A 23,322-nucleotide genomic window follows, 5' to 3' on the forward strand; every position below is an offset into this window, starting at 1 on the left:
CCCTGAGGGGACAGGAGTCTCAGGGAGTTCCTCATCTCCCCAACGCTAAAAGACAGCTACTTATTCAGGGTTTGTTGGAGGAATTCTTAGCCAGAAAGAGGTCGGATTTCAAGGTTCCTGAGGTTCTTTTCAGCTCTGACATTCTGGGATTGGGGAGGAGGGAAGGAGAGATTGAGGGAGCAAGACGTGGGTTCAAGTCCCAACTCTGATAAATATTGGCTGTGTGACCATGGTTGAGTCACTGCTCTTAGCCTCAATAACCTCCTAAGATCATCAATTTAAACATGGAAGGGACCTGAGAGGATTTTAAATTCTGACTCTTCATTATACAAATGAAGAAACTGAAGCACAGGGTGGCTCAATGATTTGCCCAAGACCTCTCTGAGCCTCAGTTTCCCATCTACTAAAATAAGAAGGACAATAGTCCCTCTCCCTTCCCCTACAAGGATTCCTGGGGGGGGGGGGGAGAGGCGGTGTGCTTTGGACAGCTTAACTGTGCTTAATTCAATCAACAAATCAATGACAATTCCCTTCAACAAATGGTGAGACCTATCAGATCTATTCATGTAGAATTTCTTATTACATGTAATTTATTGCATCCACCTCAGCAAAGCCACAGAGAGGCTACCTCCTAAGACAGGGAAAATGGCCTTGGACCCAACTGGATATTCAGCAGACTTGACCAAATCCAGATCCTGGGATCATCCATCGAGAGTCGGAAGGCCCTCAGAAGCCATCTGGCCCTACCCCTTCATTTTTCAGTTGAGAAAATTGCAACCCAGAGAAAAGGAAGAGACTTGTCCAAAATTACAAAGGTCATAGAGGACGACCAGTATTCAAACCCAGGTCCTGCCTCTGACCCCAAATCCCGTGTCTTTTTCACTGCCCCAACCCTGCTCCTAACATGATTTGAATACATGATCAGATGATTTTAGAAACAATTAAATAGAGAGGGGAGAATCAAACATTTTCCCAAGCATTTCAATTATCCCTAAAATCTCAACATCTCCCTTTCAAAGAGAAGAAACAATTCAAAAAGAGCACCAGGATTTGAAGTCAAAGGCTCCTTCCCCCATGGTGCCAGAGCTATGGGGATTGAAGTTACCGACAAGTAAGACCAGATACAATTTCTCAAACCTCAGAGGTACAAATCATTCATCAACACTGCAAAGGCAACCTTTGAGACATCAGACTTCAGAAGTGCATGACTCATGTTTTAAAAATTAACCCCAAACAGCTTGAAAAGAAAAGTCCTTCATCAAAATTTAAAGGGCAGCGACACACCATGCAAATGTAAAAGGATTAGACTTAAAAGTGATATTGCCCAAAGATAAATACACGCAGAGAAGGGCTTCTGGGCAGGATACAACTACCGCCAATGGGTATTTGGAGCTGCTGCCAGAGTTCTGGAAGTTGTTTATTTCTACAGGAAAAGATTATATAGGTCTGGAGGATGTTCACTCATTTGTCTGGGTTTGGAGCAACACACACCCCTAGGCTATTCTGGTCTCAGAAAAACTCTGAAATATAGAGGAACTGATTCAAGCCATCTCATTTCCATTCAATAATACCACCCTGCTCCCCCTACCCCACCACACATACAGTCCTTCTAATGCCTAATGAGGCAAAATGGAGCCAGAATGGCCTAAGCAAGCCCTGAGAGATAGTGAGCTGAATGGTATTCCCTACTCACATCAGAAACCAGAAAATTACACCGTTGTAGTAGGCAGCACCAGGATGTTCAAGTGGTGAGAATCCTATGTTTAAGTGGCTACCACAAAGCCCTTATACTCTTGTCTTTTCCTATCTCCAAATAAACAACCAACTTAGCTGACAGAATGCTCACTCCTCCCTTCTCCACCACAGAGGTGGGGGGCTGTGGGTATGGAATAGTGCATATGCTGTCAGGCAGTTGATGTGTTGGTTGGTTTTGCTGAACTGCTTTTTCCCCCTCTTTCTTTTTCAATCTTCACTACAAAGGATGACTGCTGGGTAGAGGAGGAAAGAGGATTCAGGAGGACCTGAGTTCAAATCTGACCTTAGACACTTGACACTTACTAGCTGTGTGACCCTGGGCAAGTCACTGTGATAAAATAATGGAATTTGGCAGACACCCAGGGGTCCCACCTGAATCATCTAGTACTGTTTGGGAAACAGGCTAGGGATGATTGGGTGTGGGGCACACCTGGCCTGCCCTGAGTGACGTATGCTGCTGATGTCAGCAGGGGAACCACTCTATGATCCAGCTTGAAGGACCTCTCTTTTAGGGGAGGGAGAGTAAAAGTAGAAAAGGAAAAGCTCGATGAGGGGAGCTTGTCTTTTCCTGTCGGAAAGTAAACGGCTGAGAGGCTGCACAGCTGTTTCCTATTGAAACTATGGGGGGGGGGCCCCCACAGGTGGCAAATTAATAAAAAACGAATCCGGCTCTTTGAATTAGCTGAGCTGGAAGCAAGTTTGGGGATTGTGTTAGCCTTTGCTAGAGCCAGGCAGCTTATCCATTTTCCTCTTTCCCTATTTCCTTGTCTTTGGCTTAATTTCACTTTTGCTGTGTATTTTACTCCCATTAATAAAACCTGATTTGTTTGTGGAAAAGAGGCTGTTAATCTCCTTTCTTGTTGGCCTAGGAGAAATAACTAAAAAAGGCAGTTTGGAGGGGAAGAAACTTTGGACCTAGAGGTCCCTCATTATTTTCTGAACCCCAATATTACGGTGAGCCATCCAATTAACTGTCACCATATTAAATTTGGCCCCTACATCACTTAACCCTCACTGCCCCGCAAAAAAATAAAAAAGTTTTGAGATACATTTGGAAAGGAAAGTGATATAAAAATTATAAAAATGTTTTTTTTTTTTTAATTAAGTAGCTAACTTCCTGGCCTGTGTAAGATTTCATGAAAAGAAGCCCTAAAGACTGGTTTCCCTGGGGAAATATTTCCAGCTCCTGAGGACTCCAGAAAGCTCATTAAATGGTTCCTTTTTAAACTATCAGGTATGATTTAAAAAGCATGAGGAGAAGGCCTCGAACTCTATAATCATAGCCAGGAGTACTGGGATTTCAGGAGAAGCCCTCAAATTCTCCTTTGCCCATTTTAATGTCCAGAGGTTATTTCGGGCAGTTTGGCTGCTTTAATCCTCACACTACCCAGAAAACCCACACCATGGTTGTGGATCTCCCACAACACAAAGCGAGGGTACATTGCTTGGGGAATTTTCTGATTATGAGAGTGGCATGTATACCTTTCACGCCAGGCCACGATTAAGGGGAAAAAACCTGAGAATACTGAGCCTGGAGAAAAGAAGGGGGACATGCTAGCAGTCTTTACATATATGAAAGACTAATCACATAGAAAAAAGATTAGATTTGCTCTGCTTGGTCCCCAGAGGACTGACAGGCAGGCTCTGCAGATTCTTTTCTGGGAGTCATGTGGATGGGAAGTATTGCTTTACTGATAACTGATTGGCTCGAGAAAGGCAGCATTACCCTCTGATACCATCTACAGTCAGAGAGAAAAAAACCTCTGAAGTGTTTGTTTCTACTGCCCTTTATCATCCTCTGTGGTTTGAGAGGGAGAAACAGAGAAGGAAAGACAGACTTTGCTCTGCTGTGAGTTGTGCTGACTGGAGCAGTGGCATGGCTCTGCTGAGAGTTTAATGGAAAAAATAGAATCCCCTGCTGCTTGTTCAAGAGGGAGGAATTTCACAGAGGCCCAGAGCAGAGATGAGGAGAGTGGCAGTTTTCAGGCTTAAGGGAACTGCTTATCACTGAAAAAGCTTAACACTCAGTGTACTGCCAAGGGTGACTGTGTGTTAAAAGAGACTGACTTAGTGTGACCCTGGGCAAGTCACTTAACCCTCATTGCCGTGCAAGAGAGAGAGAGAGAGAGAGAGAGAGAGAGAGAGAGAGAGAGAGAGACTGACTTCAACAGTCTGATATCACAGCAAGTCACTAATAGTACAGATAGTTCCCTAAAGAGATCAAGTCCAGTAATTAGTTGCTTCAGGGCCATGTTTCCCTATCCATGTGCCTCTTGACTGTGTGTGCCCACTTTCCCCATGGACATTGTGTGCACTGGAGAGGGAGTGTGACTGAGGTGTAAGAGTTGACATTTTTCTTATTCCCATTTTTGCCTTCTACTGTATAAATGCTTGCTTTTGCCTTCTAGTTTAGTAAATGTTTTGTGTTTGAGTCCATGGGGGCAGCTAGGTGGCGTAGTGGATAAAGCACTGGCCTTGGATTCAGGAGTACCCGAGTTCAAATCCAGCCTCAGACACTTGACACTTAACTAACTGTGTGACCCTGGGCAAGTCACTTAACCCTCATTGCCCTGCAAAAATTAAAAAAAAAAAAGAGTCCATGGTATCATTGTGATTGAGCTGTATAGATGGGAAGTATGCTGGTGGGTGCTCAGAAGCTACAGTGCTGAATGTTATGAATGTTTCCCTCACACCTGGATCATCTCTAGGACCCCAAAAGGATGGAGTTATCAACTCATAGTTACTATTTTGAGGAATCATTCTGACACAGGTGGGGTGAGCACATCAACCACAACCTAGAGAAAGAGAGCCTAGAGAGACCTGGGCTGCATTAAAAATAATTACATACCTAACACGAAAGTTTGCAAAGCACTTTATAGGTACTATCATGGTTTCATGGATAGAATGTTCAACTTGGGGTCAGGAAGGTCCAGACTGAAAATCGACCTCTAACTCTTATTAGCCGTTTGACCCTGGGCAAGTCACTTAAAGTCTCTGATCCTCAGTTTCCTCAGGTGGAGAGTGGGGGTAATAACATTACCTACCTCATAGAATTACTGTGGGGCTCAAACATGTTAATGTCTGAAAAGTCTGTTTATCATCATCATTTTCACTGGAAAGCTAAGGAAGTAGTGTGTGACAATAGGAAGGAAGGATGCTGCTGGTGTCTGAGGACCTGGTTTAAATCCAAGCTATGTCACTTCCTGCCTGTGTGACCTTGGGGAATGCACTCAATCTCTTCAAACCTCTGTAAAATAAAGAGAATGGAACAGGTGGCTTCTAGGGGCCTGGCTTGACTTAAATCGATGATCCCAGGAAGATACAGAGGATCAGAAATGATGTAGCTAGGGGCAGCTAGGTGGCACAGTGGATAGAGCACCAGCCCTGGAGTCAGGAGGACCTGAGTTCAAATCTGACCTCAGACGCTTAACATTTACTAGCTGTGTGACCCTGGGCAAGTCACTTAACCCCAATTGCCTCACCAAAAAAGAAAAAAAGAAAGAAAGAAAAGAAATGATGTAGCTTGCCCACACCAACCATTCTGGAGAGCAATTTGGAACCATGCCCAAAGGGCTATGGGACTATTCATACCCTTTGACCCAGTGGTACCAGGGCTAGGTCTGTATCCCAAAGAGATCACAGATGTAGCTTGCCCATGGTCACACAATTAGTTCATGTCAGAGGAAGTACTTGAATCCAGGTCCTGTTGTCTCAAAGTAAAAACCCTGCTATCCTACCCTGCCTCGCATCATTATAACTGCTGCACTTGACAAGTGCTCAGGCCTGCCACGCGCTAGGGAAGGCTGAGGGCTGAGTAAAGACAAGGAAGAGCCCGTCTTTGTACTTGAGAAGCTCTCAGACTAGTCTGGAAGACCTGCTCACCAGTCAGAGAGCAGAGCAGAAAGGAGATGTGCTTTCAAAATAAACTACACACGTTTACTGGGACCCGTGCATCCCAGTGAGCCTTGTCCTTCCACAGTAGTCACCCTGGAAGGCCAAACGCATATTCTGCTAGTGTTGCTAGACTCCAGCAGCCTGCCTCCCAGGCACTGACATAGTGACACCAGTGACCAGATGGAGTCCCCAGTCCTGGATCCTTACTAGCCATGTGACCTTGGCAGGGTCACCTCTAGCTTTAGGCCTGAGCCCTCACTATCCCCTGGAGAGGACGTGACTAAGCATTATCAACGGGACCCTCGGCCTTTATCCTCCCTCCCAGATGATCAAACTATTTCCTCAGGGACCCCAACTCTGATGGAGTCACTATCCAGGGAAGGAATCTCCAACAACCCCTGGTGATCACCCCAAAAGGGGCCAAGCCCTTTAGGCTGGCACCACAGTGCCAAGACGGGCCCCCTGTGCAACCTCAAGGGACATGTGATATCATCAGCATGGGGGGGATCTCCTTATGTTGCAGCTCTCTCTATCATCACAGTGAAGAAAGTCCTAGGGAGTTACTAAAGGGTCAGAGAGGGGACAGAACTTGTTCAGGATCACATGGCTGCTCATTGCTAGGAGCGGGATTTGAACCCAAGCCTTGCTCAGTACTCTACCCACTCTGCTACACTGGCTCTAATTATGTGCGCAGGAGGGGTACCACAGAGCTAGAGGCCCTGATCTAAAAGCTGAGAAAACCCAGGCCGAACCAGATGAAAACAGGTAAGTGGTAGAGCTGGGTCAGAGTCTGGCACATAGTAAGTGCTTAAGAACTGTTTATTTGGTGACTCAAACTGTACCCAATGTCACAGCTTCACCTCAAGCATCTCCTACTCAGGTACTGTAATAGTCCATCCAGCCTGGGCTGCTCATTCTCATCTGAACAGGACCTGGGCTTCCCATCTGCAAAGTGGGGTATCAACATCCTACCTGCTTAGCAACTTAGCAAGTGCTTATCTAGAGCTAATAATGTTAATAATAGCCAACATTTATACAGCACTTACTATGTGCCAGGCACTGCGCTAAGTAAGCATTTTATAATTACTACTCATTGGGTCCTCATGACTGCTGGGAGGTAGGTGCTATCATTATCCCCACTTTACAGAACAAGTTAAGTGACTTGTCCAAGATCACCCAGCTGGTAAGTGTCAACGGCTGGACTTGATTTAAACTCGGGTCTTCCTGACTCTAAGCCCACCACTCTATCCACTGAACCACTTAGATGTTTCACAAGAGCTTTAAGGTTGACACAGGGTCTGTGAACCCATGCCTCCCATTGCTACCTGGCCCCTAACTTGTACCTGGGAGAGAGTTGGGGAGCTGAGGAGACTGAGCCACCTGAGAGCTCCCAGGAAGGTAAGATAGGCAGGGGAGTCTCCACTGCTCTCCTGGACTCACTAAGGAATTCATCTTCTCTTCATTTTCCCATTCAAGCCCTGACTTCATATGAAAAGAGGGTAAGGGCAGGGAGTACTGCTAGCCACAGAGTAGGGCCCCGCACCAGCTCTGACATGGCCTGCCTGCATGACTGTGGGCCAGTCATTTCACTTCTCTCAGCCTGTTGTCCCATCTCTTAAATGGGGATGACCATGCCTCTCCATTTCTGAAGTCCTTTCTAGCTCTAAGTCTATGACTCTGAGACTTCTCTCTCTCAGGGATGTTATGAGGCTAGTGGAAGTGTGATCCAGGCAAGGGAATTATTATTTATATTGTTATTTACTTAATACTTAATTGTTTAATATTTAGTATTGGTATTACTAGTTGTGTGACCATGGACAAGTCACTTAAAATCTCTGATCTTATGTATTACCTGAATGAGGTCAGAAAGACCAGAGTTCGAGTCCCATTTCAGACACATAAAGGCTGTGACCCTGGGCAAGTTCCTTAATACCTCAATGCCCCCCTACCCCAACCCCAGCAACACTTGAAAACAGTAAGTTCCAGGAGAGTCGCCAGCCTACTTTAGTGGAAGGAGTTTCCACACCAGGAAGTCCCACCATTGATGAAATCCCAGGTTGAAACCCCAGAACCAAACACAAGGAACATTCCCACCCATTTTCCATCTGCCCAGTTCTACAGAGAACACTATAAAAGTCCATTTTTTTTACAAGAAATATACAAGCTCTTCAAGAGCTTGTCAAATCCATTCTACACAGCACAGAGACGCTTACCAGCTCCAGCTCATGGCTGGCAGCAACTGACACGTGTGAGCGTGCAATGGGCTGAGAAACAAGACAAGGCTGGAGAAGCCAGCTGGAGACGTTCTGGCCCTTGTGACAACACAGCAGGAGCCAGGAGCACCAAGCACGTTCTTCCTCCTCAGCCCCCCTTTCATTTTTGCTTCCATCTCAACCCGAGAGCCATTGGCCACTTTGTGGCCGTAAGAAGAAGGGAGTGTTGGGGGCAGCTAGGGGCACAGTGGATAAAGCACCAGCCCTGGATTCAGGAGGACCTGAGTTCAAATTCAACCTCAGATACTTGACACTTACTAGCTGTGTGACCCTGGGCAAGTCACTTAACCCTCATTGCCCTGCAAAAACAACCAAACCAAACAAAAAAACAAAACAACAAAAAAGAGGGGAGTGTTAATTACCCATGAGCAGGGTCCAGGGCAATGGCCCTCGGCTGGTCCAGATCTTGCCAGAAAAGGACTTTTCTTGAGGTTCCATTAAGATTGGCCACCTCAATTCGATTGGTCTCTGAGTCCGTCCAGTAGAGCTTCTTCCCAATCCAGTCACATGCCAAGCCATCAGGGGACACCAGGCCGGAGATGATGACATTCTGCACCGCGCTCCCCGACTGGTTAAAGTACGTTTGCTTGATGGCTTCTTCGCTCACATCTGTCCAGTAAATGACGCCCTGGGAGTACTGGAAATCCACAGCAGCTGCATCCTCTAGGCCGCTCACCACAATGCTTGATTCCAACTTCGCTCCTCCAGCATCCACCAGCCTCACATCCCGGCGGTTGGCGAAGAGCAGGAGCGGGGAGGCTGTAAGAGCAAAGCAGAAATGTTGAACATCAACAAGACCTGGTAGGTTATGACCCCAGGGCTGTACTCCCCTATCACCCCCGGTGACAAAGGATGATCCATTTGGGGACCATCAAGATCAATTCCCCCATTTTACAATGGAGGAAACTGAGGCCCAGAGATGGGAAGTGATTTTACCAGGGTCGCTCAGCTAAAAGGTGCCACCAACAGAATTTGAATCCAAGACTTCCTCCTTTCCATTCCAGCATGCCATCCATCAGCATGCAATGCCGTTCTCTGTTATGCCACCATTAACAATTAGATCTCTGAGGAATTCTTTTTTTTAATGGACAAGAGAAAGAGTTCAAGTGTGATAGTGTGTTCACTCATCAGCTAACGGGAATTGACAGCTGTCTTCAAGTATTTAAAGGACTGTCACATGGATAAAAGATTAGCCTTGTGAGGGCAGGACTAGGAGCATCAAGGTGGATGTGCTGAAGAGGGAGATTTAAGTGCTAAATTGTGATGGGGGGGGGCGGGGGGAGGGACTTCCTAAGAATTAGAGCCATTTGAAAATAGGATGGGATGGATGGGGCAGTAGTGAGTTCCCCACAACTGGACGTATCCAATTTAGTGGGTGAGATAGCTACTTGTCAGGAACTCAACAGCACAGTGTAGGATGTGCCTCTCAGGGCATTTGTTTCATGTATATTTGGCATATCTGTGCAACAGAGGCCTGGCCCATGGGAAGCCCCACCGCAGTGTGCTCTGGTATTGTCTGTGGCCAGACCCTGTGGCATCATCTCCCTGGGCCGATGGCTTCTGGGTAAAATCGCTGAAGTGTGAGGCAAGTACTTTGGAGAGTGACAGAGGGATGGACATTCTGCAACTGACTGCAGCTGGCTAACGAGGCGATTGGCTGCAAAGCCAGAACTGTCCACATCTTCCCGAAGGCCTGAGTAAGCCTGGGTCATGTCTTTGCTGGTCTGGAAGCCTGAGAGGTGACATAAAGGAGAGGGCCAGGGCATATATGTGATTGTTTTCTATATACATATTATATAATTATATAGGACATGTCTTCCCTGGCTAAACAGAAGCTCTCTGAGAGCAAGGACTTTCATTTTTGTCAAGAGGATAAAACCACTCGCTAGGCAGTTTCCTCACAGGAAAGTCCCATGCAGATTTCAAAGAATCACATCTCCGAAAATTATCATGTTGTCCAAGGGATGCTTATTTAGGGACCAATTGGTCTAGACCAGTGATCTCCCAAATGAGCCCAAGGGCTGGGTGATCAACCAATCCGAAGGGTCCCATCTCACCCTCCTTGGGATAGGCAATCAATACATCTGTCTTAGGGGCAGCTAAGTGGCGCAGTGGATAAAGCACCGGCCCTGAATTCAGGACAACCTGAGTTCAAATCTGACCTCAGACACTTGACACTAACTAGCTGTGTGACCCTGGGCAAGTCACTTAACCCTCACTGTCCAATGCCCAAAAAAAAAAAAAAAAAAAGGTTTATCAAAAGCAACTGTCTACACTCATCTCCCAATACTCCTCCCACTTCCTCCCTCCCTCCCTCTATTGCTAAATTCCCTTCTCAGAGCAAAACATCAGCCCATCAGGGTCCGTAAAACCTAATCCAAGCAGCAGCTGAGTGTGGGCCAGCAGGAAAGCCCTATACCCCACCTGCCCCAGGATCCCACCTAATATCCTAAATCAAAGCTTCTTAAACAGCATAAATGAATGTGGGGGTCTTGAAAAATCTGGCAACAGTAAAAGGTTATGTCTTCCTACTTTATATACGTATATACCTCGGTTTGTGTCAAAAGTTTTCAGGTGAAAAGGGGTTGCAAGTGACAAAGTTTAAGCAGCCCTGGCCTAGATCACCTCATGGTTCCCCAGCCCCCTCAGAGGGGCTCTGGGTTCCGGGCAGGGACCAGAGTACAGGAGGAGCAGTCCCAGGGAGTCAGGACCTTCATCTAAGATCCCATCCCATTCATTGTCTTGCTCCATAAATCCACCCTCTTCCTGCCTTCTGCCAGCATACTGGTAACTGCCACCCTCCTGGCCACATGGATTCAACAGCATCCTTGATTCCTCACTCCCACTCACCCAGCATGGTGAATCTGCTGCTGCCAACAGGCCTGTCGACTTTACTTCACGAGATCTCTGAAATGTGCCTACCACTGCCATCACTGTGACACAGACCCTCGTCACCTCTTTGTTGTTCGGTTGTTCCTCAGTCATGTCCGACCCTGACCCCATCTGGGGTTTTCTTGGCTAAGCTACTGGAGTGGTTGGCTATTTCCTTCTCCAGCTCATTTTACAGAAGAAGAAACCGAGGCAAACAAGGTGAAGTGACTTGCCCAGGGTCACACAGCTAGTAAGTATCTGAGGCAGGATTTGAATTCAGGTCTTCCTGACTAGAGCCGGTACTCTATCCACCGATCCCCCAGCTGCCCATCACCTCACACTGGGGCTATTGCAATAGCCTTCTGTTGGGTCTGCCTACAAGTCTCTCCCCACTCCAGTTCATCCATTACTCAGCTGTTAAAGTGATTTTCCTAAAATGCAGGTCTGACCCTGTCACCCTCATCCTAAATAAACTCCAGTAGCTTCTCATTAACTCTAAGCTCAAATACGTCATCTTTATCTTATCCTTTCAAGTTGCTATTTCTTTATTTACTACATGTGATTATTAGCAGCAGAGCACCATGTAGATTATTTTATAAATAAGTAACTGTACCTATATTGGGAGGAATGCTCACAATTGTTTACTTAGGAACCTTGTTGTTGTTGTTTATTTCAGCTGTATCCAGCTCCTTGGGGCCCCATTTTGGGGTTTTTGTGGCAGAGATTCCTTCTCCAGCACATTTTACAGATGAGGAAACTGAGGCAAACAGGGTAAAGTGACTAGCCCAGGGTCACACAGCTAGTGTCTCAGACCTGATTTGAACTCAGGTACATGATCAAAAAGGTTTGGAAACCTCTGGTCAGGATGTCCCCCAATATTCCTTTCAGATCCAAGATTCTCAACTTCTGGGGGAGATTGGATACTGGGACTTAGAAGGAGCTACAGATCCCCTGCTGTTGTCCTTGGTCTGCTGAAGCATGCTTTTCATTGTGAATAATTTTTAGTGTGATATACGGGATGGTTTTTGGTGAAGCTGCTTAGGAGGAGCAGACAGGCCGAGTTCAGACCTGGGATTTCACTGGCACAGGATAGACCTGACAATCAGTAAACATTTAGGAAGTGCCTACTGTGTGGCAGGCACTGTGCTGAACACTGGGAATACAAAGGCAAAAGGCAGCTCCTGCCTTTGGGAATCTCACAAACAAGTGGAGGAGATGGCCTGCAAATGACTGCGGACAAAATGCTATAGGCAGGAAAAATTGGAGACAATCACCAGAGGGAGACGCTAGCACTGGGAGGGGTTGGGAGAAGGTTCCTGGAGAAGGTGGGGTTTTAGTGGGACTTGAAGGAAGCCGGAGAGGGAGATGAGGGAGAGAATTCCAGGCACGAGAACAGCCAGGGAAATGCCTCCAGTCTGGAGATGAAGCATCTTGTTCCAGGAACCACATGGCGGCCAGAGTCGCTGGGGAGGAAACTCCCTCTGCTGATGCACAGCAAAAATTCCTCTGTAACTTTGAATTAGAGTTACCTGTGGCCCATGGGAGTCAAAGGCGAGACTCAAACCCGGGTCCTCCACACTCACACACTGCCTTTTCCAAGCTCATTAAGCCCAGACCATAAATAAATGTTCAGCTCACCCTCAGCCCGTTTGAATATCATGACATGCACAGCAAAGGAACACTAGCTGGCCCCACCGACCCAGGCCAAGCACATTTAACAGTCCTGAGCCAACTGGCTGCACTTTTGTAGCCCTGGCCCCAGACTCAGGAAGCTTTGGTTCCAGCCCTGGCTCAGAAAGGTGATGGTTTTTCAACTTGGCAAATCCCATCCCGATGTAACAGCCCCAGGCCCAAAGGAGGGGCTGACAGACAGAGAGGAGACATGTACCTCCCAGGGCCCACAAACAACTCCAGTGTAAGGGAAACCAGGGAGATGGGAGCGGGATTCCCAGGGAAGGGGGCGCCTGAGTGGAGCCTAGAAAGAAAACAAGAATTCTGAGGGACAAGCGATGAGAAAGGAGGGCATTCCAGGCCTGGGCACCACCTGGCAAATGCGCAAATGTGCAAGACTGACTGCCCGGTTCAAAGAGCTGCTAGGACATAACTGTGTGATCAGAGAAGTAGGAAATCAGCTTGGCCAGGTGAGTGGGAAGCCAATAGCAGGGAGTGTGGAAGCAATGGGGAGCCACTGAAGATTTTAGAGCAGGGGAGTAATGGGATCTGATTGGACCTTGGAAGGATTACTTGGACAGCTGGAGGGAAGATCCAAGGTAAGCAGGAACCAATGGCTACAGTTCCCCTCCCCCCTCTATTTATGGATTAGGAAACTGAAAACAGAGGCAGAAACCAGCACAAACCTAGGAGTCCAGAACTCAAGATTCAGATCCCAGTTAATGGATAACTTAAGACGAGTCTTCATTAATACCAGTCAGGGCCTAGGTTCTCCTTACCCACATTAATCAGCACCCATAACAAGTACATAAAGAGGCAGGTCATAGAGACCTTAACCATACCAATGATATATTCAAGGCACAGAAATTCAAATTGATAAATGAAGCTATTTTAGAACTGAACATGGGAATCAAAAGGTGAGATGCGCAGAAAAGGCCAAATTTGTCCCCAGATTCACCTTATGCCATGTAAACCCCAAAACACACCTCCACTGAAAAAGGTCCCCACCTCAGGGGTTGGCTCAAGCCCCCAGGAACTCCAAATTAGGACAGGCCCTCCCCTGTGCCTCCCTAAGGAGGAGATTATTATCATGAGACTGATAATCAATTTAGCCATACTATAAATATCACTGGCTTTCTTTCCTTATTTTTTTTTTTTTGGTGAGGCACTTGGGGTTAAGTGACTTGCCCAGGGTCACACAGCTGGTAAGTGTTAAGTGTCTGAGGCCAGATTTGAACTCAGGTCCTCCTGAATCCAGGGCTGGTGCTCTATCCACTGTGCCACCTAGCTGCCCCCTTCTTTCCTTATTTGAGAGATACCTTTCCACTTTTCTGGTTCTCTCCCTGTGTTCACTCACAGTATTGTAATAAAACTTGGGAAACTGAGTCACTGAGTCTTGTAATTATTTTGGGACGACTCACGATCAATTTGACCCTAAAATCCATCCCACATCATGCAGACGGACACATGTCAATCATTCACACTGAGCCCCAACAGCCAGAGGAGCTGGTCTTAGAAGTTTCAGACCATCTGTGTGTACATTCTGCATGAACCTCACCCACCACAATTAACTTCTACAGAACAGACCCTGGCTGGGGGCCAAGTCTGCAACATCCCCAGATGTTCCCTTAGAAATGGGAATCAAGGACAATTAGGCCGGGACAATGAAAAACAGGTAATTAAATCTGCTCCTTTTCAATTCAATTTCATTCTAATTAAATGAAGTACAAGTTCTCTTTCTAAGGACCCTTGAATTAATCTCCCCCAGTGTTCAAGAGGAGCCTTTGCCCCTCGATGTAACTTTGTATGATGCTATAATACTTTGTATTAGCCTCGCATCCTGGGTCGATCCCTCCGAGGGAAGGTCTACTTCTTCCCGTGTGAGGGAAGCTTCTTCCTAAAATGTCAGGCCTGGAAATGAACACAACGCTCCAAAATGTGTTCTGACCAGAGCAGGGTGCACAAGGGCCCCTCGCTGCTCAGAGCCTGGCCAGGGGCCTCTGACTTCGAATGCAGTCTAGTACCCCATCAGCTTTGGAGGCGTAGCATCGCCCAGTTTGTTGGCTTTGTGAGACTGTTTTGTTGTTACTGTTGCAGGGTTGGGAGTTTGGGGTGGTGTTTTTGGTTGCTTCTTTCTGAACTAAAAGCCCGAGATCTTTTGCAGACAACCACCCAGCCAGCCTTAACCATCATGCACTTGTGATGTTGATTTTTTTTTCCAACCTGAGTTAAAGTTTACATTTATTCAAATCGAATGTTATCATAGATTGAACCCAAGGCTCTAAAATCTGTCAAAATCTCTTCAGATACCTACTCAGTCACCCAATATGTGTTAGTGATCTCTCCAAGGGGGGGGGGGGTCATCTGCAAATCTAAGAGGCTCACTATCCATCAATGTCCCTACCTAAATCCCGCCAAGCAGCAGAGAGCTGAGCAGAGGCCTGGGACACTCCAATGGAGATCTCCTTCTGAGGAAGTATCTCATGAAAAACAGCTAAGCACTTAGAACATGCTCAAGACACACATGCTGGGGGCAGCTAGGTGGCGCAGTGGGTAAAGCACTGGCCCTGGATTCAGGAGGACCTGAGTACAAATCCGGCCTCAGACACTTGACACTTACTAGCTGTGTGACCCTGGGCAAGTCACTTAACCCCCATTGCCCTGCCAAAAAAAAAGACACACATGCTGGGGGATTATTTGATTTACTACTGAGCCACTTTACTAACTTCTCAATCACCTGACCTACATTTCTCCATCCTGTCCACAGGGAAAAACATGAGAGACTGTCATATGTGCCCTGGAAATGTCCCTTTCCCTCTTCCGATCCTCAGTTTCCCCACTGGACTAGAGTAGAGCTTCTTAAACTTTTTTCCACTTGAGATCCTTTTTTCTGTGGAGAAATTTTTACATGACCCCAGATATTCAGGTATAAAAAGTAGGTAGACATAACTTTTTATTGTTGCTAAATTTTTCACAACCTCCACATTCAGTTACGCAGTTTAAGAAGCTTTGAGCTAGGATATGAGGTGGGATCCTGGGGTAGGGGGGTATCAAGAGGGTTGGTATACTGCTATATAAAACAAGTATACACAACCTTTTACTCTTGCCAAATTTTTCGTGACTCCCACCTTCAGTTATGCAAGCCCACCTGAGGTAGTGACCCACAGTTTAAGAAGCTAGGGCTTAGATGATGTCTCAGGTCCCTTTCAACTCTGACATTCTGTGGTCCTAAGACCCTGCACCCAAATACCCCAGTGGCATCTCCCTCCAGGAGGCAGATGGCCACCCCTCCACACCGGCCCATCCTGCCCTCTGTCCTCCCAGGGGTCTGCCCCTCCTGCTGAGGCCTTCCTTGCTTTTTCCTGAGATCCCAAGCACTCTGGCTGTATCTGTCAGTCATGCCTGCCAACATGCCAGCCCTGATCTCATAGAACTTCACCAAAATCAGGTTAAGTCATGGCAATGGCTAAGGTGAAGAGAGTACTTTAAGGCTTGCGAAGCCCTGTACGAAATCAACTGTAATCACCATCTGACCAATCCAGTATGGCTTCCTGGAAGAGGTGGCATCTGAGTGGAACTTTGCAGGGTGGGAGTCAGCTGAACTCAGCACTTTCCAGTGTCGGTGGGCTTGTGGCATTCCCATTTGGAGGCTGTACACCTGGGTCCATTTCTTCCATCACAGAAAATCCTGATTGGAAGGGACCCCAGAGACCATCCAGTCTGGTCCATGCCTGTACAGAAAGGCCCCATGCAGTGTGACCAATGAGTGAGCCTCAGCTTCTATTTGTCCACCACCAAGGATGGGCAGCTCACTATTTTTAAAGGTAGTCATTCTACTCTGAGCCCTTTTAACATTTCACAAGCGATTTCTGACATCACCCCTAAATCTGCCACATTGAAACTTCCCCTCCAGCCTCCAGTGCCAAGCATAAAGAGTCAACCCCCTCTTCCAAATGACAGGTCTTCCATTACCAAAGACAGCTGGCATCAGACAAAGCACCCCCGCCTATGGAGCTGCCTCCGGGCCTCTCCTCTGGGCATGCTCAGGTCAGACCTGGCTAGTAAATTCCAGGGGTTAGGCCTGTGGTACCTGGGTCTGGCTTTCTTAGCTCTTTCCAATCTGCAGATCACTTAGACAACCTTGAGAGGTAGTTGCTATTATCCCCATTTCGCAGATAAACTGAGGCTTAGAGGAAATTGTTTAACCAGCCACTCACAGATAGTGTCAGAGGTGAGTGACTCTAAGGCCATAGTTAGGTGGCCCCATAGTGGATAGAGTGCTGAGACCTGAATTCAAGTCTAGCCTCAGACATTTTACTAGCAGGCCACTTAACTTCTGTCTGCCTCAGTTTCCTCAACTGTAAAGTGGGGATAATAACAGCCCCCACCTAGGAAAGGTGAGGAATGGTGAGAGAATGGTTATAAAGTACTTAGCGCAGTACCTGGCACATGGGGAGCATCACAGTAATGTGGGCTCCCTCGCCCCTCCCCAGCTCACTCCCCACTCAGCCTTCTGGCCTTCCCTAGTAGATCCACGAGAAAAGTCAAGAAAGGAACAAATGAACAAATGGCTAGAAAGGTGGGGGCTGGGAAGACGGCGCTTGAGAACTGACAAAGTCAGTCTGCGTCAGGAAGCCTCAGTCTTCTCATCTGTAAAACAGACCCAATCACCTCTGAGACCCTTCCAGCTCTAAATATAGGCTCCTATATGTGGCGTACAGAGCACCAGGCATGGAGGCGGAAGATTCATCTTCCTGGGTTCAGATATGACCTAGCTGTGTGACCCTGGACAAGTCACTTCACCCCGTTTGCCTCCTTTCCCTCATCTGTAAAATGAGCCAGAGAAGGACGTGGCAAACATCTCCAGTATCTCTGCCGAGAAAAACCAATCGATTCCAAGCAATGGGGTCACAAAGAATTGGACTGAACAACAATCCGATGGAGCAGTAGGAGAATGAATGGCCAGGCTGGCCTGCCTCCGGCCAGAGCTGGCAGTGGGCTTGGGGCAGTGTGCGCAAACATGGAAGAACACGGAGAAGTGAAGACAGCGGAGCCTTACTTAACATTTGGCTCCTGCTTCCGCTGGGATCACCACCCAAACTGGAAAGGCCGCATTTTTTGCACCCTTCCAGAGACTGTGTGTTCTTGTTGGGAGTTGCTGAGGTCGTCACGTTTTCCCTTTCAAAGGCGAACAGCTAAAAACCTCTGGGTTTGCCCATTGGCTCACTGGGTTTGGGCTCTCTCTTTCCAAATCAAGAGGCTAGAAGCATAGGCTTCTGCCTTCAATGAATGAGGCTTATAGAGAAACTGGGGGTGGGCTGGGGTATGGGGGGACAACAACAACCAGCCCACACCTGCCTTGCTCCTATAGAGGCCAACGATCTGAAGTGCTTAATAACTCACATGCCAGCGTACCTGGAGGCTTGTTGAAGCCGGGGAACCACCCACCTCCTTGGGTATATGGGGAGAAAGCCTGATGCTGGCCACTTGACAGATATGGAAACTGAGGCTCAGAAAGAAGACCAAGGTCACAGAGCTGGAAGGCCTAGAGCCAGGATTTCAATCGAGGTCTCTCAACCCTCAGTCTCACTCTTTACAGCTGGGAGGGGCCTTAGAACTGACAAACACAATTTACTAAGAACTGACTGATCCTGAAAGGGTCTCCATTCCCAGACCAGCGAATTGCCCGGGGCTGGCCCAATGTTACATTCAGGTTTCAGATTATTTTCTCTCTTCTTCTGAGATTCCCAAGGTTTCTTCCCAATCTTTAGCTTGTTATGCAAATGAACCTGTCTGGTGAAAATATGAGAAACTTATGCTTCCCAAAGGCAACCCTGTCCTCTCTCTGTTCTGGTATCTCCGGTAAGCCCTGTTCCCTTTTGCTCTCTTTGGGTACTCCTAGCACTTGCCATGGAAGTATTACCAGTTGCAGCTCCTCTGCCCCATTAAAGACCTTAATTTTGTCCCTGGGAAATGGGGGGGGGGGGGTCCTTTGGTATTCCTCTTTAAAGAATTACAACTGCACACAACCCAGTTAGAATAAAATGGTCTTTTATTTTGGCTCTGGAGAAAGTGGAGAAAGTGGGAGAAGCTGAAGACTTCACCTCAAGGAGAGATGACTCTGAGACATCTTTCTCCTTGAATGGAAGAAAGGCCAAGGCTTTTATAGAGGATGGATGGGATGACCACCTGACAAAGGAAAGTTCCCTTTGAGGGAGGGGACTTTGAATGAGGGGTGGGATGTTTCCTTTGGAAGGATAGTCCCAACCTCTGGAGTTATCTCAGTGGTTCAGGGTAGCAGCCGCACCATCTAACTTTCCTGCTATAGAATTCAATCTCTCCCTGCTTCTTAGGTGTGCCCGTCCTGATAGCTGATAGCTGGTTGGCCAGTTTAACTTTGATAGTCCCTTAATTCGCCTATATGTCCCAACACCCATGTCAATTTGGTTATATTGAGTGTTTTATTAATTTTCAGGTTGACAGAATTCATCCTTCATTTTACCAACGAGGGAAGGCAGAGAGATCACGTGGCTTGCCTGGTGTCACAGAGCCAGGGGGCACCAGCATCACAACTTAAACAAGGATCTTCAGGTCCCACATTGAGAGATGGCAGGGACCTTGGGAGTACTCTAGTTCAACCTCTTCGTTTTACAGATAAGGAAACTGAGGCTAGTCTTCTTTTTTTTTTTTGGTGAGGCAATGGGGATTAAGTGACTTGCCCAGGGTCACACAGCTAGTAAGTGTTAAGTGTCTGAGGCCAGATTTGAACTCAGGTCCTCCTGAATCCAGGGCCGGTGCTCTATCCACTGCCACCTAGCTGCCCCGAGGCTAGTCTTCTTGACTCCTTCTGTCCATTAAGCCAAGTTGCCTCTCACTACTTTAGCAAAGTTTCCATTTTGATTTTGACCAGTAAAGGGAATTTCATAGGAGGAACCATCTTGTACTAGTCCAAGTTGGCACCTTCTCTGTGAGTTCTGGTCTTAGAGGCTTGCCTAGGGCAGAGCTGCTGAGCCACATTAATATGTAACTGGGAAATATTTGACAAAATAAAGAAAACTACAATAGAACATAGATAATGTTAAGATGAGGTTTTCTGAGCCAATATGCACAAGCAGGAGCCTTCGGTGAGGTTAGTGGCCCTCCCTTTCTATGTGAGTGTGACACCAGGGACCTAAAGCACTGAGATGAATGATCTGCACAGGTTCACACAGCTAATCTTTGTCAGAGGCAGGCAGGTCTTCCTGCCACCAAGGTCAACACTCAATCCATTCTACCTCTGCTTGCTTAAAATGCTACCATTCAAAAGTTATCAATTAGGGGGCAGCTAGGTGGCACAGTGGATAATGCACTGGCCCTGGTTTCAGGAGGACCTGAGTTCAAATATAACCTCAGACACTTGACGCTTACTAGCTGTGTGATCCTGGGCAAGTCATTTAACCCTCGTTGCCCTGTAAACAAACAAACAAAAACAACAAAAACAAAAGATGTCAATTAAGTCAGAATTTCTAAGCTTCTCACTGAAAACCTCTACCAGCTCATAAGGACCTGGGTGTGAATCCTGATTTGGTCATTCTCTCTGGCTGGGCACTGCCGGCCAAGTGACTTCTTCTCCCTATCGGAAACATCTCCCTTCTCTGTGCAATGAAGTCATGAAGGAGCTGGGGGAACTGGCAGTCCTCTCTCTCCCTTCAATCCCCTCTCCCTCCTTCCAGCCTCCTGGCTGCAGTGTCAGTCCTTAAACCTTGTATCCTTCAGCCCTGGCAGAATGTAAGCTCTCTGAGGGGAGGGGCATTTGTGGGGCTTGTGTAGACTTGGCCATCTCCTTCCTGACCGTGGCAAGGAAGAGGCCCTCAGCCCCCTTTCTGCCCCTCCCTCATTAGACTGTGGAGATAAGGATGCCCGGAGCTCTGCCCACCTCACAGCACTAAGTGCTAACATGCCTGGTTATTATTCCTTGAGAGCCGGGACTGGGGTTTTTGCCTCTTTGTACCCCAGCACTTAACACATTGCCTGGCATGGAGTCAGGGCTTAATAAATACTTGCTGCCTGACTGACCCTCCCACCGTGGGAGGACAATTATTAATTAACCTGTCTTCTTGCTTCCATTTCTATAATTGCTTTAAGTGCGGCTAATATGGGCGGGACAAGTCGGTGCAGGAGCCAGCAGAATGAGGCCTAGCTGCATCAAGGGCAAGGTACCGTGAAGGGCCCCAGTGCCCAAGAGGGCTCTGGGACTTTGGAGAGTGACCCCTGATGCTGGGTCAGAGGCCAAGGAGGGGAAGAGGGACAGACACAGAGGAAAGACTGGAGATCTGAGAAAAGAGGAAATGGTGAGGGGCAGCTAGGTGGCATAGTGGATAGAGCATCAGCCCTGGAGTCAGGAGGACCTGAGTTCAAATCCAGCCTCAGCCACTTAACACTTACTAGCTGTGTGACCCTGGGCAAGTCACTTAACCCCAACTGCCTCACCAAAATAATAATAATAATAATAATAATAATAATAATAATAATAAAAGAGGAAATGGGGAAAGAAAGAGGAGGAGAGGGAGAAAAACAAAGTACCCCGAACTGAACCCTGACCTGGGCATCAGGAGACCCAACTAAATCAGCTGCGGGACTTTTCCCAAGTCATCTGATCTCTTTGGACCTCAGTTTCCTTACCTGTAAAATGGGAGATAATAATACTGGCCCTGCCCATCTCCGAAAGATGCTGGGGAAAGAACCCTTTGTAACTGGACACTTGGATTTTGAAGTAGTCAGAGGGCCAGGGATGGGATCTTAGTTCTGTTGCTAAACTACCTGTGTGACTTCAGACAAATCCCTTCCCCTCTCTGGGCTTCAGTTTCCTCCTCTGTAAGAAGGAACCCTCTGGGCTGCATGGCCTCTAAGGTCCCTTCACCTCTAAATCTTTCCAGCAGGGGCAGCTAGGTGGCGCAGTGGATAGAGCACCGGCCCTGGAGTCAGGAGGACCTGAGTTCATATCCGGCCTCAGACACTTGACACTTACTAGCTGTGTGACCCTGGGCAAGTCACTTAACTCCAACTGCCTCACCAAAAACAAAAAAGTAAATCTTTCCAGTCCAGGGGATGGGGGGGGACGACAATATTTGTTGGTAATTCTCAAGTCCCACGATGATGAAAACACCAATAATGAGCAAAGCAAATCTGCCTTCAGGCCCTTCTGACTGTAAGTAAGAGAAAAAAACTGACACAGAGAGAGACACAGAGACAGAGACAGAGAGAGAGAGAGATAGAGAGACAGAGAGGGGGAGAGAGGGGGAGAGAGAGAGAGGGAGCGAGGGAGGGAGAAGGAAGTGAGAAAGAAATGGGGAGAGAAACAGGAGAGAGAGAAAGGAGGGAAGGAGAGGGGAAAGGGATGTGAGAGAGGAGGAGGAGGAGGAAGAAAGGAGAGGGGAGAGGAAGGGAGAGAGAGAAGGGGGTGGGGGAGAGGGGGAAAGGGGGAGAAGGAAAAGCCGGTCTGAAGGCCTGTCAGAATAGCCAATATTTATATATAGAATTGATAACAGATGGCTGGGCTTTTTTTTGGCCATAGCCTATATTTTACACTGTTTACACGGTTACCCCAAGCACAGCCCAATTCAGGGTAACCCAATCCACTGCAACTACACCAAAATAACCATCATGTTTCGTCCAGGCCTGATTTATAGTCCCCAAACATTCTATGGCGCCTTCCGCGCCTCGCTGGAATTCATGGGTTCTGTGCTGAGGGTGGGTCCTATCTGAGCCCCAGGTACCAAGTACGGAAACAGCAGGGCAGCTGTGCAGGCCGGGAAGCTCAAAGGAGTCAAAAGGGGCTCCCTGCCCTCAAAAAGCTTCTAGTCGATCATCACATCTCAAGCCCTCCCAGAGCTGAGTGTGGTCCCAAGGAATTCTGGGGACAAGTAGGAAATCTCTGAGCTGAAAGGGACCCCGAGGGCACTGAGTGCAGCCCTGCCTCAGTCCTCCAGCCTTGGCTGGGAGACCTCCAGTGACAGGGAGCCTGTCCCCTTAGGAGGGCCTCCCCTCCATGCTGAGCCAGCACTCAGGGCTAAGAAATCCTTCCTTATACGGAGTCAGAACTAGCCCCTCTGCGCCACCTGTGCCCACCCCCATGGCTCCTAGGGCAGCCTGGGGGGTCAAGCAGAGCTGAGCCTAATCCCCCCACATTTGCAGACAGAGCCTGCCTCCCCTCAACTTGTCTCCTCGGGGTTAACCCTCCCCAGGCTCTGCAGCTGTTCTCAGACTTTTCCCTGCAAAGCCTGCCGGACGTCTGCACCCCGAGAGAAATGCAGGGACAAAAAGCATTTCTAATGGAAATAACAGCACAGGCGGTGGAGGGGAGTGGGGAGCCAGGCCTGGCCAATGCCAGCCAGATCCCAGAAGGGGGCTGCTGTAATGCCATGCCCCCTCCCCTCTCTGGGGGCTGGCTGACTCTGGGTCCAGCTGGTCACCCAGAGTGAAGAGCCAAAGGGAGGACTCCCAGGCTGGCCAAGGGGCTGACCCAGGCTCAGTTCGTTACAGACCAGAGTCGCTTCAAAGGTCTTATTATCTGTGACTGTGGACTGATTCTGAGGTCCCTCAAAAAAGAGTGTTGGGGGGGGGCAGCTAGGTGTTGTAGTGGATAAAGCACTGGCCCTGGATTCAGGAGTACCTGAGTTCAAATCTGGCCTCAGACACTTGACACTTAACAAGCTGTGTGACCTGGGCAAGTCACTTAACCCTCATTGCCCTGCAAAAAGAAAAAGAAAAAAAGAGTGTTGGGGGCAGCTAGGTGGCACAGTGGATAGAGCACTGGCCCTGGATTCAGGAGGACCTGAGTTCAAACCCGGACTCAGACACATGACGCTTCCTAGCTGTG

At 47.9% G+C, this 23,322-nt stretch overlaps 1 protein-coding gene across 1 annotated transcript in view; it reads right to left on the reverse strand.

The window, feature by feature from the left end:
• LRP5 (LDL receptor related protein 5) overlaps nt 1-23,322 on the reverse strand; it is a 155,702-nt gene that overhangs the window by 101,374 nt on the left and 31,006 nt on the right. Inside the window, exon 2 of the mRNA XM_043972543.1 lies at nt 8,285-8,681. Within this exon, the coding sequence (XP_043828478.1) occupies nt 8,285-8,681 (397 nt within the window). The remainder of the gene's footprint in view (nt 1-8,284; nt 8,682-23,322) is intronic.

Source organism: Dromiciops gliroides, chromosome 6 (genome assembly GCF_019393635.1).
Source record: "Dromiciops gliroides isolate mDroGli1 chromosome 6, mDroGli1.pri, whole genome shotgun sequence".
In the NCBI taxonomy this organism is placed as follows: Eukaryota; Metazoa; Chordata; class Mammalia; order Microbiotheria; family Microbiotheriidae; genus Dromiciops; species Dromiciops gliroides.